Genomic DNA, 16,571 nt, shown 5'->3' on the forward strand with positions numbered 1-16,571 from the left:
AATGCAGCAATAAAGGAGAACTCAGGTTGAATAATAAAATCTTGAGCTTACCTTCCTCCGTAGGATTAAACCCACAGATGTCACAAATGCAACGAACCCACTTATTCATCTCTTCCTCACTGTCTGCTACCAAGTAGAAAATTCGGTCAATGGTGTTGATATCAAAAATGTAGCTGTTTTCAAACTCTTTTTTGTTAAATGTCAATCCAGCATCAACTTGCTGACATAAATTTAAATCAATAATACGGATAGGCTTCTTGGCATGATCATTTTTGTAATACTCCAGGACATCTGGATCTCCAGTTAAGCGACCACTGCGTAACACAAACCATCTCCTCTTCCATGCCTAGGGATGAAACAAAAATATCCATCTAGTATTAATTTGAGAGAGATTTTTCAAGAAGATGCACATTTATCAATGCACATTTCACAAATGAATTGTTGAAAGTCACATACATGTTTTCTTTGTTTCCAGGGAATAATCTACCACTCTTTACTGATGCCTCAACTTAAAAATGTGTCTATATATACGTATTTATTTTCTATTAGATCTAATAGAATATTAGAAGATATTGATCTATATTAGATGGTATTACATAATGTAACATCAGGTCAATAAATTAAGGAAGACTGAGTTTTTACTAAATATAAAAAAACAGTGGTTTCAACAAATGGTGCTGGGAAAACTGGATATCCACATGCAAAAGAAGTTGGACTCTACATCATACAAAAATTAACTCAAAATGGATCATCAAAGACCTACACATAGGAGCTAAAATTAGAAAACTCTTAGAAGAAAACACAGGGGAAATCTTCATAACATTAGATTAGGCAATTGACAGGACATTAAGAACGCAGAAGAAACACAAAAGAAAAAAAATAGGTAAACTGGATTACATCAAAATTTAAAATGTACACATTGAAGGACTCAATCAATAGAGTGAAAAGTCAGCTCACAGAATGAGAGAAAGTATCTGCAAATAATTTGTCTCATAAAAGATTAACGTCTAGAATATATAAAGAATTCCTACAACTCAGTAACAACAAAATAACCTAGTTTAAAAATGGGCAAAGGACTTAAACAGAGTCTCCAAAGAAGATATACAAATGGCCAATAAGCACATGAAAAAATGCTCAACATCCTATCATCAGAGAAATGCAAATCAAAACCACAATGTGATACAATTTCATACACATTAAAATGTCTTTTATAAAAACCACAGAAAATAACAAGTGCTGGCCAGGATGGCAGAAATTAGAACCAGTATGGAAAACGGTATGGCAGTTCCACAAAAGATTCCAGTTGTAAATATCCAAAAGAATTGAAAACAAGGTCTCAAACAGGTATTTGCACCCCATGTTTATAGTAGCATTACTCACAACAGTCAAAAGGTAGGCGCAACCCAAGTGTCCATTGATGAATGAAGAAATGAACAAAATGTGGAATATACAAAGAACACTGTTCAGTCTTAAAAGGGAAGAAAAATCTGACACACGCTATAACATGGATGAATCTTGAGATGTTATGCTAAGTGAAAAAAGCCAGTCACAAAAGGATAAAGTATATGACTCCACTTATACGAGGACTTAATCAAAATCTAGAGACCAAATGCAGAATGGTGGTTGCCAGTAGTTGGAAGATGGGGATAACAGTGTTTAGTGGGCAGCGTTTCAGTATGGGATAATAAAGAAATTCTGGAGATAGATACTGGTGACGGTTGCACAACAAAGTGAATGTACTTCATGCCACTGAAGCTGAACACTTAAAAATGGTTAAAATGGTAAACTTTATGTTAGGTACAGCTTACCACATTAAAAAAAAGGCAAGGTTTTTCATGCCTTACTATCAAGCCATCAGTACATAAAGGGCGGGGGGCACCTGGGTGGCTCAGTCAGTTAAGTGTCTGACTTCAGCTTAGGTCATAATCTCACAGTTCGTGGGTTCGAGCCTTGCGTCCAGCTCTGGGCTGACAGCCCTCTCTCTCCCCCTCTGCCCCTCCCCCACTCATGCTCTGTCTCTCAAAAATAAATAAATGTTAAAAAAAAAAGAATACATAAAGGTACTTCTTCAAAAGACTCCTTTGTATTTTAAGCTTCTCACTCACTCTTGTGTGAGGGGAATGGAGAAAAAAGAGTTTAAAAGCTTTCCTTGTTTCTCACCTGAAAAGCAAGCAAAGAAATGGGCTGTGTCTTTCTTCCGGTGAGTCTATTTTCAAAGACCACGTGGATAAGATCTGTATTCTTATGGGTTGCAATTTTCCTCCTCCTTTCTCTTTCTCTTTTCCCTTTTCTTCCCAACAAACATATACTAGCAATCTAGATCTATACTCACCATGTACTTCCTCCACAAATTTTGGTCAATTACGGGTTTCATACTATGCCTCAACAGGCCTAAAATTCTTTTACTATTACTCTCTAAAATCTCGTTGATTAAATAATAAAAACAGAACTGAATGACTGAAACAGTGCTTCAGCAGTCTTTAAATCCAACAACTCTGCCCAGAAACAATATTAAGTCTTAATCCTCCTTGAATTTTTTTTTTTCTCTTAAAAAGATTTTTTTAATGTTTATTTATTTTTGAGAGACAGAAAGAGACAGAGCATGAGCAGGGGAGGGGCTGAGAGAGAGAGAGAGACACGCAGAATCTGAAGCAGGCTCCAGGCTCTAAGCTGTCAACACAGAGCTCGAAGTGGGGCTCGAACCCATGAACTGTGAATTCATGACCTGAGCCAAAGTCAGCCACTTAACGGACTGAGCCACCCAGACACCCCGAACGCCTTCTTAAAACCTGGACAACTGTACTTATAACTGAATTAGCTTGGGCGATAACTTTAGGTTTAACATTTTAATAGACTCTAAACTGTATCCATTCAAGGAAATGTAGCTACATTAAAAGGTAAATCAGTGAGCTAACCAGTCAATAAGTTATCTATTCTATTGTAAATACCTGTGGGGAGAACTACAAGTAGGTAATTCATGATCGCTACTCTTAAGGAGTTGACTAATCATGAAGCAAATATTTACAATACACGAAAATATTTGATAATACAGCAAACCTGTCAATGTACCTGCAGAACTATTGTTAAATGGAGAGGCATTCCTTCATGGAAAAACTGGAAGCAATCCTTCAATAAGATTTAGTAGAAATATCACAAAAGCCTAAAAATATTACGTAGTTCTTTAATGTCAACAAGGTTTTAAATTAACTTCTCAGTCCAACTATAACTCCAAGCAAAGAGGAACTAGTCGTGTCCATAAAGAGACGGCAGTGGGAAGTTCTTCTAGATGCTTTAGAGAACACTGAAAAATCCTAACATGTTAAATTCACATGACTTTAGCACTGGTTTCTGGATTACAAAAATCCATTTAGTTAGTAAGTAAGACATTTATTTACTTCAAAATAAATAAATATCATCTCTTAGTAAAGTTATGCGATACCTCTCTATCAAGCGGTAAGCCTGAAAAAGTAATAGAGAAGAAAAGAGAGACGAAATATAGTATTATGTCACTTCTTTAGGGCCATCAAGGAATCATATCTTTTAGTAAGTGATTTCTCCAGATAGTAAAGATTCTGTCTTTAAATGCAGAAATGACTTTTTAAAACTTTAATGTCTCTTGTCGAAATCTTTCTACAATGCCTCACTACATAATTCATTGAACACAATCCACCCATTCCCCAATGACTCAGACGAAGTATTACAGGCATCAATCTCTATACTGCACTTTCAGGGAAGCTCTGAGAGGCTGCTCAACTATTTGCCGCTATACTAAATAGTGCCCTACTGCTGTGCCTGCGTAGTTGATCTATAATCTTTTTAATACAGTTAGCCCTGTCAGTTGTCACTTCTCTCTTCTAATAATACAGTTAATAGGATGCCAAACTGCTTCCTGCCTCAAGAGACTTTGCGCATGCCATTTCCTGAGTCTAGTATGTTCTCTTGCCAGGCGGACTCCGACCTTTGGGCCTTCCCTTCCCAGCGACCCCCAATTTAAGTAGAGCACAGTTTTAGGGACCTTATTACCCATGTAATAAGGTACCTTACTACCTAAAGGATTATTATCATTTTGCAATTTAAATTTTCTTTGTATTATTTATTTAGTATCTAACTCCCTAGGCAGACTGTAAAATCCACAAAGATAGTGACTTGTCATTACATATTCCATGCATAACACAGCACCTGGTACCTAGAAATACTTGTACGATAAGGAGAATTTCCCCTAAGACTCTGAAGTTGTAAAATTTTGCGAATATTAGATTAGATATAAGGGCCACGCTGAACAGAAGGCGTGCTTTCAAAAACTCTTCCACTTGAGAAAAAGACCTGGATACTGAACATACACATAATAACATAAACATAACTAAGACAGCTTTACCAAAACACATGCACAAAACACCTTGGAAAAAATGACAAAAAGAAAGGAAAAGAATGTGTCCTTCTGCTACAGCTTATGGGTCACTCTTTGTCTTCTGGTTAACTGTGGCTCCCCAGCCATTTCTTTGCTTCTCTGTTGAAATGATATTGTTAAAATGTAAAAGGCCCTTGGAAACTAAAATAAATAGCCAAGACATGAGTAGCACTGGGGAACAGGAGTAGAATCAGGGAGTACTAGCTAGGCTGTACTGGCGATTACAGAGGATAAGAAATGAACCCGTACAGCAGGAAATTACAGCATTAAAACACAGAATTTAGCCAACAGCACCTGCCACTTATTTATTTATTTTTAACATGGTCCAAATGTGAATGTTTGTCTCAGTCACAAAATGAGTCACTCTTATTGAATCTGGCACAGATTAAACTGGAAAACAAAAGCAATTACATAAACTACACACTTTAATAAGGCAGATACAAAGGTTCTCTGGATTATGGTACAAAGCACAATTTAGCCACAGAATAAAGCTTGATGCTCGACAAGAGAACTGACATCAGCGCCCTTGCTAATCACAGCACAAAAGCTTCTCTATGTTTTGTCAGAGCACAAAATGGGCCCACATAAATCAGTCTTTGTTATCTGAAAATATCTGGGATTCTTAAAGTTTGCCCTATTTTTATCCTCGCTGCCTTGGTAGCCCCAGAGAAAGCTGTACATTGCCTCACCAATCCTGCAGCAGTAGCAGACAAAAGAGGACAAGTTTTCTAGAAACCTTCAAAAAAAAAAAAATACTCAAAGCAATTTTCAACAAAATTCATGTGGAAAATCATTTTCACTACTGGCATTCCATTACAAGCAGGTCTACTTAAGAGGAACTATGCAAAAATCTACTTTGTTGTCTTTCCTTACGTTGCAATAATCATTTCAAGTTGAATAAATGATGCAGTAATAAGACTTCATCAGCAGGTCTGTGTTTTAAAGTAGCTTAAAAGCACCCTACTCTGGTCCCCGGGTCTTGTCTCAGGGTTTTAAGAATAACTTTGGCTACTACATTAACATCAAAAGAGAAGAGCCTGTACAGTCCATGGATGCCAATGGAAATCTATTTAGATGAGATGACAAACTAAATGTCCATAATGCATTGCCATTTACCCATTCCCTACATTCAGTGACTGCCTACAGGATAAAGCCCAAACTCTCTGGTAGGCAGGGCACATGGGGCCCTCCACGCCTCTCTCTGTCTCCCCAACCTTACTTCTTGCCTCTCTGCCTTCCAACCACATTGGAAATCATTGCAGTTCCTCTAATGCTCTGCTTCTGTCCTGCCTCTGGCCCTGATACATGCTGCCCTGTGGCACATAATCTACTTCTAGACTCAACTCAGACCCCTTCAGGGCACCATCCCTGAGTGGACCCCTCTAAGCTCTCCATTTTCACCTTGATCCTAATTACGATGTTTGACATTCCCAAAAGTGAGTTTCCTGCGGGCTGAAGCCGTATTTTTTCACCTTTCATCTTTGTTTTCCATTGCCCAACCCCAAGGAAGTACTCAGTCTACATCTGCTGAATATGCCAATCACAGGAGGCAAGGATAAAAATACAGAATTTCTCACATTACCTATGTGTCATGGGGATAATGATATAACTATACTCTGCCCAACCACTTGTAAATGGAGAACTGTCAGGCAAGGTAGAGGTATATAAGCTATAAATTAACTTGTGTTAAAAACTCTACAGATAATAGTTATTTTTAAACTTCATTTTAAAGGAGTTGTTCTTTTAAATTAAGCATATTTCTGCATTTAAGCAAATTACGTAAATTGAATATAAGCTTGTCACATTGAAGCAAGGTCTTAAAATAGGTTTATCATATACCCTACAGAGTATCAGTCTGCCTACATTGGCTAGAAAGTACAGATGGAGTCCCATTATCTAGTGGGAAGAAGAAAAAAAAATTTCAATCTAGATTAGCCTCAAACCATCACCTGCAATAATATTAACAAATTCACAAAATATGCCTAATTTGCATAATATGGCAAGTGGGCTCAGTTTTAAAGAAATACACTGTAACTGCTGCCCTGATGTTTTCTGACTTCTCTGTGGCATAACTGACAGAGAACATGCCTGGTGTAACCCTTGCCAAGACTGCCTAGTGCCTTCCTTTACAGGAAGAACTAATTATTAAAGAAATAAGTATATGCGTGGGCAAAAAAGAAGTCAGGGTGGTCCAGTGATTCTCAACTCTAACTGCTCATAAGAAATATCTGGAGAGGGGCACCTAGGCGGCTCAGTTAGTGAAGCATCCAACTTTGGCTCAGGTCAAGATGTCAGGATTCGTGAAGCCCTGCATTGGGTTCTGTGTGGACACCTCAGAGCCTGGAGCCTACTTTGGATTCTGTATCGCCCTCTCCCTCTTCCCTCCCCCACTCTCTCTCTCTCTCTCTCAAAAATAAATAAACGTGAAAAATAAATAAAGAAAAGAAATATCTGGAGAATTTTACTTAAAAAACAAAAACAAAAACGATGCCTGGGGCCTCATCTCAGATAGATAGTAGGTCTGGGACATTAGCCCTGGCACATAGTTTTAAATGCTAAAGAGATGATTCTAATGTACCACCCAGACTGAGAACCACTGCTCCAATCAATAGACAGAATTAGGTTGCTCAACGAAATGGAATTTCAAAAACAATCAGAGATCCTTTCAAGCTTACGTCTATCTAATTCCTCATGCCTTCTACTCTTGCCAGTGAGGTTAAATATACTTCCCTCCTTGTTTTTGTTGAGTATTTATCCCACTGGTGAACGTCTGAACTCCTTTCTGTTGTTGGAAACCTAATCCATTCCTTAAGATTCTATCCTAACCTTCCCCTTTCCTCTCCACACCTTCCCTCTGGACTCTTGGCAACTCATCAGTTACTGCTCTGAAATGTCTCTTGCATTGCTACAGTTCAGTTTGGAACCATCTGTTATTTTACTACATACATTTCCAAATGTTCCAAATGTTTATGAATTATTTTCCCAACTAGACATCAAGTTCCTTGAAAGTCAAGACCATTCCAAGGGGCGCATGGGTGGCTCAGTAGGTTGGGCGTCCGACTTCGGCTCAGGTCATGATCTCGCAGTTTGTGGGTTCGAGCCCCGAGTCGGGCTCAGTGCTAATGGCTTGGAGCCTGGAGCCTGCTTTGGATTCTGTGTGTGTGTGTGTCTCTCTCACTATTCCTCCCCGCTCGTGCTCTCTCTCTCAAAAATAAAGATTTAAAACATTAAAAAAAAAAGAAAAAAAGGCAAGCCAAGACCATTCCTTAAATTATTCTGTATCAGCAATAGCACTTTACAACTTGTGAAGTCCTCAGAGCCTTGATGGGATGTTTTTAGTTTTCTGTTCATCAGAATGATTGCAGAGTCAGCAAACTTAAATGAAAAGATCTCAGGGAAAGAAAAAAAGTCTAAAGTTGTTATTAGGGGAAACTCCAAACTCCTTTCATACAACAGTCATACAAGGTTCTTTAAAGTCACACTTACCTGCCGCCTCACCTCTCTAATCTCTCACCTTCACAGACAACTTGCACCAAACACCCATGTTATGTTGTCTGGAGTCTAACACACCCTCTCCTCTCTCATCCAATGAGCTCCCACACTCATTCTTCAAGACCAAGCTCAAGACCTATTCTTTGAACCTTTCCTCAGCTTCCCCCTCATTAAGGCATCTACCTGCTACACTCTTCTGAGCTCTCAGCATACAGGTCCCAAGCAGCCCATTAGCAAGCCCATTCCCTTCAGAAAGAACTCTGATGCCTGCATTTAGGTCTCTCATCATTGCCAAAGTTTGCCTGGACCCAATAAGCTGAAGAACAGCAGTTTCTACATTGTTGAGCCAACTACCTAAGAAACATCATCACTGTACTTTTATTAACCCTACATCATCCTAGGAAACTGGGAAAGCAAGGACAGTGGAACGTTCTTATTTGCAATCTCTTAAAAGATACTTATTTCACAACTGATAGTTAAGGAAAGAAAATCATTACCATGAATTCTTTGCTATAATTCAAAATTTATGTATAATCATAGAAATGTGTAAAATTTTAGAGTTGAAGACATGTGTTTCATAAGATGAAAATGCTGTTTTTAATAAGACAGGTTTTAATCTAAACTTCTTCATAAGGTTAATGGTTAAATTAAATGACGAGACTTCTATACGGTAATAAATAGATGCAAAACACTTAAAACATGAGATAGACTTATATATATGATAAACGCCCACAAGATAACTGTCAAATAAAAAAAAAGCAACTTTCTGAATTACACATATGGTATGACTTGACATTTGTCTGAAATGATTGTGTGCTTATACATACAAACTATGTTTAGATAACAAGACTGGAAGGAGACACATTGACAGTGTTAACTGTGGTTAATTCCAGGAATAGGGATGGGAAGGTCACCCAAGTTTCATATTTTCATTTTATATACTTTTGTACAGTCTGATTTTTTCAAGGAGTTCCCATTTATTACTTATAATGTAAAAAAGTTACACATTTAAAAAGCTTATGACTAAAAATGCCTAAAAAGAAAGTCTATTACTATTTAAAAATTTAGGAACGATGTACACAAAACAAAAAGGGTTTGCGTATGTATGGAAATGTATACTCTTCTTACTCTGAAATTAGTGAATGAATTTAGCCTTTCTTTTAAATATAGAATTCCAGGATACATCTGGAAGGGCTCTTAGTCAGGAAACAGCTTAGACAAAGTATAACTAACTTTGTTTCAATGACTGGAATTTAGGGGGTTAAAAAAAAGGCAAGTTGGGAGCACTTAAAAGATTTCCCATAAAGTTTTGATGGTTATAATATTCTTAATATTTTAATTTTCTTTAAAAACCATGTCAGTAAATGGTAACATACTTAGATATTTAAATATCTAAAAATAAGCACTTTAGGAATTACTTTACCTATTAAAAATATTAAATTTCCATAATAATACAACTAAGGTAAATAAAATAAAGAAAAACAAATTAGCCATGAAACAAGGACAAAAGAAAACCATTTGCTTTAAAAGACTTGAGTTGTTTTCCAGGAAACACCATCTTTTCTCATAGAGCAAAATAAGGAAAAAACAGGCTCGGTGGAAGTTTCCACTCCACTGGCTCTATCATTATGATCATCTGTTCCAAACACACACAAGCCTAAAATTTCCTGTTTTCAAACTATTGTCACCATTTTCTAGCCTGGTGCTATCTGTGCTAACTTTAGCTTAGTAATATAAACAAAAGAATACACCAAAAATAATGCAGAACAATACCTAGATGTAGGCTAACAACTGTTCCACAAACCTTTTAAATAGTTTACATATATTGCCTGGACAAAAACAAACTGCTGGACCTGAAACAACTTCATAATAGCAAAACTAACAACAACAACAATAAAAAAAAATCAAATTCAATTCAGAAAAAAATATTATAGTACCTGGAGGAAAATCAGGGAATTTGCAATTAATTAAAAGTACATATAATTTACTTGTTGAAATCATTGCTAAACTGATGCCCACCTCAAAGCCCTGGCCTAAGTCCCACATCAAACAAACAAACGAAAGAAGCAACAGCAGAAGCTGCTGAGTGTTCAGTGTATACAAAGCAGTTTTTACACCTTTTTTGGGTCATAGATCGCTTTGAGAATCTGATAAAAGCAATGGAAACGTTTCTTAGAAAAAGGCATATAAATAACATTGTACACAGTTTTAGGGGTTCACAGGACCTCTGAGGCACATGTTAAGAATGTCTGAAATAGAACAACACTTTAATATTTCTTGCTACAAAGAACAGTTTGGTATGAGACCTTGGACCCCAACCAGGGAAATGTAGTTACTGAAGTTCCACAGGAAAGTAGGTCACCTCATAGCATTAACTCTCAATACAGCATGGTGGGGCAAGTCAAATATATTTTTACTTGTGAATGCTAGTTCAAGTATCTCATCATATTCCCAACCATCAGGGTTGAGGGGACACACTCTAAGTCTGGGGGTTTTCATGGCTTCTTTACCCTGACCAGGAGCAGGCTGAAGAGGGGCAGGATCCTGGCTGGCAGTGGGTCCAAGATAAGTTTGCAACATCCTGAGTGACTAGGGGTAGAGGCCTGGGTGACATATAGCTGAACCTGTCCTGGGAAGAAAGATCGCCAGCTTTGGGTTTCATGTGATCTCATCCTTTTCCTACTATGATGTGCCCCGAGAAGGAGCAAGGGTCATAGGAGAATGGAGTCAGGAAGTCCACTCTATCTTTTGGGAATCAGACTTCAGCCTTGCCTCTGGCCTAGACAAAAAGTAGACTGCCTTACGGCAATTATTAGTCTTGTGTTCTAACAGTGATTTGGGACAGTATTTTATATTTATTTGATATTTTGCCACACTTTGTTCAGCATGAAACTAAACACAGACTAGGTAATAAATACTTGTTAAATGTAACTGGACTTCAAGAAATATTTATGTGAGGGGCGCCTGGGTGGATCAGTCGGTTAAGCGTCTGCTCAGGTCATGATCTCATGGTTCGTGAGTTCGAGCCCTGTGTTGGGCTCTGTGCTAACAGCTCAGAGCCTGGAGCCTGCTTCGGATTGTGTCTCCCTCTCTCTCTCTGCCCCTCCCCCACTCATACTGTCTGTCTCTCTCTCACAAATAAACATTAAAAAAATTAAAAAAAAAGAGAAATATTTATGTGAAATAAAATGAGAGTGTTAAATGATAAAAAAAAAAAAAAGGAAAAGGTCGTTGGAATGTCATACGTAGTCTGGCCAGTTAGCGATTTAGAAAGGGAGCCACAGCTAGTGATATAGCAAGTATATACATATCTCTGTCTTCTGCGTATCTCCCTAAGAATCTGTGGACACAGAGATAGCACAAAATGTCCAGGCAGACTCTTATCAACCTAGCTGAAAATAGAAAAAGTAAATACAATAAAGGGCTGTGAGCATTATCATGAGCTCCAAACACATCCAGGGTCACTGAGCCATTAATTCCTTTCTAGGAATCTCATCTAAGGAAATAATGCAAAATGCAGCTAAATATGTGGGCACTGAAATATTCAACACAGTGTTGTTAATGTGAGTATATAATTGAAACAATTTAAATATTCAACTGTAGGTGGGGTGTCCAACCATCCCAGTTTTCCCATGACCATTCCTGTTTTAGAACATTGAAAGTTCCACAAGTTGGGAAACCCCTCAGTCCTGAGCAGACCAGTAAGGTAGGTCACAGAAGGGAACCGAGTAAATAAGTTAGGATACATCTCCACAAAGCAGTCTTACACAGTCATTAAAATGATGCTTTTGAAAGGCATTTTTAAGACTTTCCCCTCATGGTTTATAAAGTTTCCAAAACACTGAGAGATCTTGGCAAGGAACTAATCTTTTCCTTTGGAGTAACTGGAAACTGGTGTGAAGAAATACTGGCAACTTTCCTTTGTATCATTCTACCTGTCACCTGTGCTAGGCAGAGCTGACTGTTCCAGGGTGTCCCCAGCACCTTGTGCAAACTTCTATCAGAGCATTCTCACCTTGCATGTCAGTCAGGCCTTTCTCTAGCTGCTTTCCTCCCCAAGACCTTGTCTTATTCCCCTTTAATCCAAGTGCTTAGCACAGGGTACAACATGCCAGGACTCGGAGGCTTAAAAGGTACATATGACAACTGTTACCTGAACAAATGGACTAATGTCTCCTGGTGACCCTGAGGATGCTGTCTCTGTTGTTCACTAACTTAGTCTCCACATAAATGCATGATACACCAAAGGCAATAGTGGGCCTTCTTATTCTGTAAGAGTACAGCCATAAATCCTATCAAATCTCATCCACAAGGTTCAGTCACCAAAAAGTGAAACTAGCTTAATCAAGAAATAACTCATTATGAAACCATGCCAATGTACTTAGGAAACTACCACTTCAGACAGTGCCTACAGTATTAGGAGAACATCTACTTTGCGGAAGTAGATTTAACTATATGTATTTATATTCTCTTTCTCCCTACACATACCGATATATATTCAGAACTGTCGCATATGCGTATACGTGTGTAAAATGGTATTCCAGTGCCTGAGGGTAGAATGTAATGTCATCAGAGAGAATATGGGCAAAATGCCATGGGCTACGAAGTAATGTCAATGTACATGTTTAACTGATGAACAAGATGTGAGAATTTTAGCCAAACATTATTAAGTGGTAGGAAGTTGATATCACATCTTAAAGTCACAAAAATTTCCAGCAAAGATACAAATTCAAATTGCAGTTTGGAGCAGTGCTGTCCAACAGAACTTTCTGCAACTTGGGAAATGACTGTGCTGACCATCCCAGCAGCTACTAGCCACATGTCACCATAGGAGACTTGAAAAGTGGCTGGTGCAACTGATTTTCTTTTCTTTTCTTTTTTATTATTATTTTTTTTAGTGTTTATTTTGAAAGAGAGAGAAAGAGTGTGAGCGGGCAGGGGCAGAGAGAGGGAGACACAGAATCTGAAGCAGTCTCCAGGTTCCAAGCTGTCAGCACAGAGCCTGACACAGGGCTCGAACTCATGAACTACGAGATCATGACCTGAGCCAAAGTCAGACGCTTAACTGACTGAGCTACCCAGGTGCCCTTGATTTTCTAATTTATTTAATTTAGTCACATGGGGCTAGTAACTATTATATGGACAGTGCAGTTTTAAGGTCCATTCTTTGACTTGAGAGGCAATACCAAATGCTGAAGAGGCTGTAGCTCTAAATAATAAGACCCACAACCAATGTTTAAACCGTGTAGCGCAACTGTAAGTTATTGTGCCGGAGATGGGAACAATTATGTGAACTTATTTCCTCATTTTACTGTGTTTCACAAGCTTACTATGCCCCACAAATACATGTAATCTATGTTGTTATTATTTCTTGGAAAAGAACATGCTTGCTTCAAGAGAGATTTTTTAAAAAAGTGAATACCAATAACAATCTGGATTAAGAAATTTATCTTCCATAAAACTGACACATTTCTAAACTCTATTTCTTGTTCAGCTATCCAATCCAAAATAATTAATGCTGGAATAGGGCTTGTATTTTGAGTTCCCAGCAGAACATACAAAAAATGTTCTCATTTTCTGTTTTATGTTTCTTACTGAACATTCACAATTCACAATAAAGCAAAACACAGATACGTTGAGACTTGGGGGGCGCCTGGGTGGCGCAGTCGGTTAAGCGTCCGACTTCAGCCAGGTCACGATCTCGCGGTCCGTGAGTTCGAGCCCCGCGTCGGGCTCTGGGCTGATGGCTCGGAGCCTGGAGCCTGTTTCCGATTCTGTGTCTCCCTCTCTCTCTGCCCCTCCCCCGTTCATGCTCTGTCTCTCTCTGTCCCAAAAATAAATAAACGTTGAAAAAAAATTAAAAAAAAAATCTCCAAAGAAAAAAAAAAAAAAAAAAAAAAATCTCCAAAGAGACTTGGATCACAGCTCAAAAACAACACTTTCATATTAAGAACTAGAGGAAAAGCATTGAAGTGTTATAGAAACAAATTTCAAATTTCCATAATTACATTTATACATAATAAACCAAAGTAATGCTTAGTACAATTTTCTGCTAAACATAAAACTCACACCAAAGCTTCCAGAACCGAAGAAATGTGGCAATGAGAGTTTCCCTTAGAAAGACACTTCCAAATAGATAAGTTACGCATTCTGAAGTCACTGACTATAAAACATATCAAGTTCAAAATGCAAGGAAGAATAACCTCATGCAAAGAAGGGAACTGACTACAAAGTTGAACATGATACAGAAGTTAGGCCACAGATAAATGAAATCAAGAAGACCTTTGATGCAAACGTGGAAGACTCGGCCTAAGCACTCCTGCTGCTGCTGCTGCTGGTGACTTCGCATTCCCCTCCATGGCACTGGGGGTGGGGGTCACCGTTTCACAAAACATGATTCTTTGAGTAAAATCACTTTTTCATCCATGTAACATACAGATAATGATCTCCTCATACAAGAAAAGCTATTGATCATTGACTTCTCTTTGTTTTCAACAATTCAATGCCATCTTACCTATTTCGTGATGTGCCAGCCCTAAAATGAGCCTAGCTTTCTTTTTTTCTGTCAACTTTCTATCTCCCCCTCTACACCACTCAAGCCTTATAACCTTTGACCCACAGGAAATAGATACAATGGGTTGAAAATAACAGTGACCGTAAGGACTTCAGTATGAGGATTTAATGCTTGAGGACTAGGAGAAAAGGGCTGGGGGAAGGAGAAAACGACCACCTATTTGTGCCAGAGGAGTAACAGTGCCATTTGGCAGTCCCCAAGTCATCTTTGAACTCCAAGCAAAACTGTTAGCCAAGTTACGCAGTTCATAAAAGCTTAAAAATTATGCAGAGTATGCAGAATCATACATATATAGATACACCACAGTCAACACAAGATAACTTATCTGCTTTAAATATGTTAGAAACCCTATGAGACAATCAGAGTCATTCACAAAGTGCTGCCATCTGAGGTAACAGACGACAACTGACTGTGTCTGACTTGCCAACTTGAAAGTTCAGTAAAGTCTGTAAGAGCTAAAAATAACCACACAAACATGTTTACAGCATTTTGAAACTACAGGATCCACAGTGTCTTCTAAATATAAACCTTGAGTTTGGAGGACAAGGATTGGCTTTGGGTTTTCAGGGACGTCATCAAGACATCCCACACTTCACCACAGAAACTCACATTTCAGTATTTTATTTTCAATATGCAATTGGTGGTATTTAACTAGAGTGAAGGAGGGGCAGATTTGGAATGGGGAAGATGAGCAGGAAAGGAAAAGATGGTACCTCTTCCCCCCAGTTAATTAGAGGGCTCCAGAATACCACAAACCCCCAACTCTTTATGGTGGGACATGACCTTCTGAAAAAGGATATCCTGTCTGTATTTTTCCATTCAACCTATTCATTCTCCGATCCAATCTCTTACCCCTTCCACATTCCTGTGACTTTAGATGCTGCTGCAACACATAAATGTAGACAGGAAGTCAGGTGGAACATATACATATATGAAAAAGTCCCCACATCCCAGCTGCTACATGAAAATAGGCATGTTGAAGGCATGTTGAGCATAGGCATGTTTAATTTTTATTCTATTCCTAAAAAGTGAGGTAATTCTAAATCACTAATTATTAGGGACATACAAATCAAAGCCACAATAAGATATCACCTCACACCAGTCAGAATGGCTACTATCAAAAAAGACAAGAAGTAACAAGTGTTGGCAAGGATGTGGAGAAAAATGGAACCCTTGTGCACCACTGGTGGGAATGCAAATTGATGCAGCCACTGCATCAATATGGGAAAACAGTATGGAGGTTCCTCAAAAAAAACCAAAAACAGAAGTACCATACAATCCCACCAACAGTAATTCCAATCCTTGGTATTTACCTGAAGTAAACGAAAACACTAATTTGGAAAGATATATGTACTTCTATGTTTATCGTAGCATTATTTACAATAGTCAAAATATGGAAGCAACCTGTCCATGGACAGATGAGTGGATAAAGAAGATGTGGCATATGTACATACAGTGGAATATTTCTCAGCTATAAAAAAGAATGAAATCTTGCCATTTGTGAATGCATGGATGGACATAGAGGTATTATGCTAAGAGATACAATCCAGACAGAGAAAGACAAACACCATTTATGATTTCACTTAAATGTGAAATCTGAAAACAAAACAAACAACAACAGCAGCAACAAAGAAGAGAGAAACAGACTCATAAATACAGAGAACAAGCTGGTGGTTGCCAAAGTGGAGGGAAGCAGGCAGACAGGCAAAACGGGTGAAGGGGATTAAGAGGCACAAACTTCTAGTTAAAAATAAATAAGTCATGGGGATAAAAAGTACAGCATAGGGAATACAATCAATAATATTGTAATATATTTATTGCACTGAGCATTTTGCAATGTATATAATTCTTGAATCACTATATTGCCCATCTGAAACTAATTTAATATTATAGGTCAACTATACTTCAATTAAAAACTTAAAAATTGGGGCGCCTGGGTGGCGCAGTCGGTTAAGCGTCCGACTTCAGCCAGGTCACGATCTCGCGGTCCGTGAGTTCGAGCCCCGCGTCAGGCTCTGGGCAGATGGCTCAGAGCCTGGAGCCTGTTTCCGATTCTGTGTCTCCCTCTCTCTCTGCCCCTCCCCCGTTCATGCTCTG

General features: G+C 38.4%; 1 protein-coding gene across 5 annotated transcripts in view; it reads right to left on the minus strand.

The window, feature by feature from the left end:
- Nucleotides 1-16,571, minus strand: part of GAB1 (GRB2 associated binding protein 1) — a 125,950-nt gene that overhangs the window by 42,656 nt on the left and 66,723 nt on the right. For all 5 annotated transcript variants that reach the window (XM_047855917.1, XM_047855914.1, XM_047855916.1 and 2 more), the window contains exon 2: nucleotides 52-346. In XM_047855917.1, the coding sequence (XP_047711873.1) occupies nucleotides 52-346 (295 nt within the window). The remainder of the gene's footprint in view (nucleotides 1-51; nucleotides 347-16,571) is intronic.

Source organism: Prionailurus viverrinus, chromosome B1, assembly GCF_022837055.1.
Source record: "Prionailurus viverrinus isolate Anna chromosome B1, UM_Priviv_1.0, whole genome shotgun sequence".
NCBI lineage: Eukaryota > Metazoa > Chordata > Mammalia > Carnivora > Felidae > Prionailurus > Prionailurus viverrinus.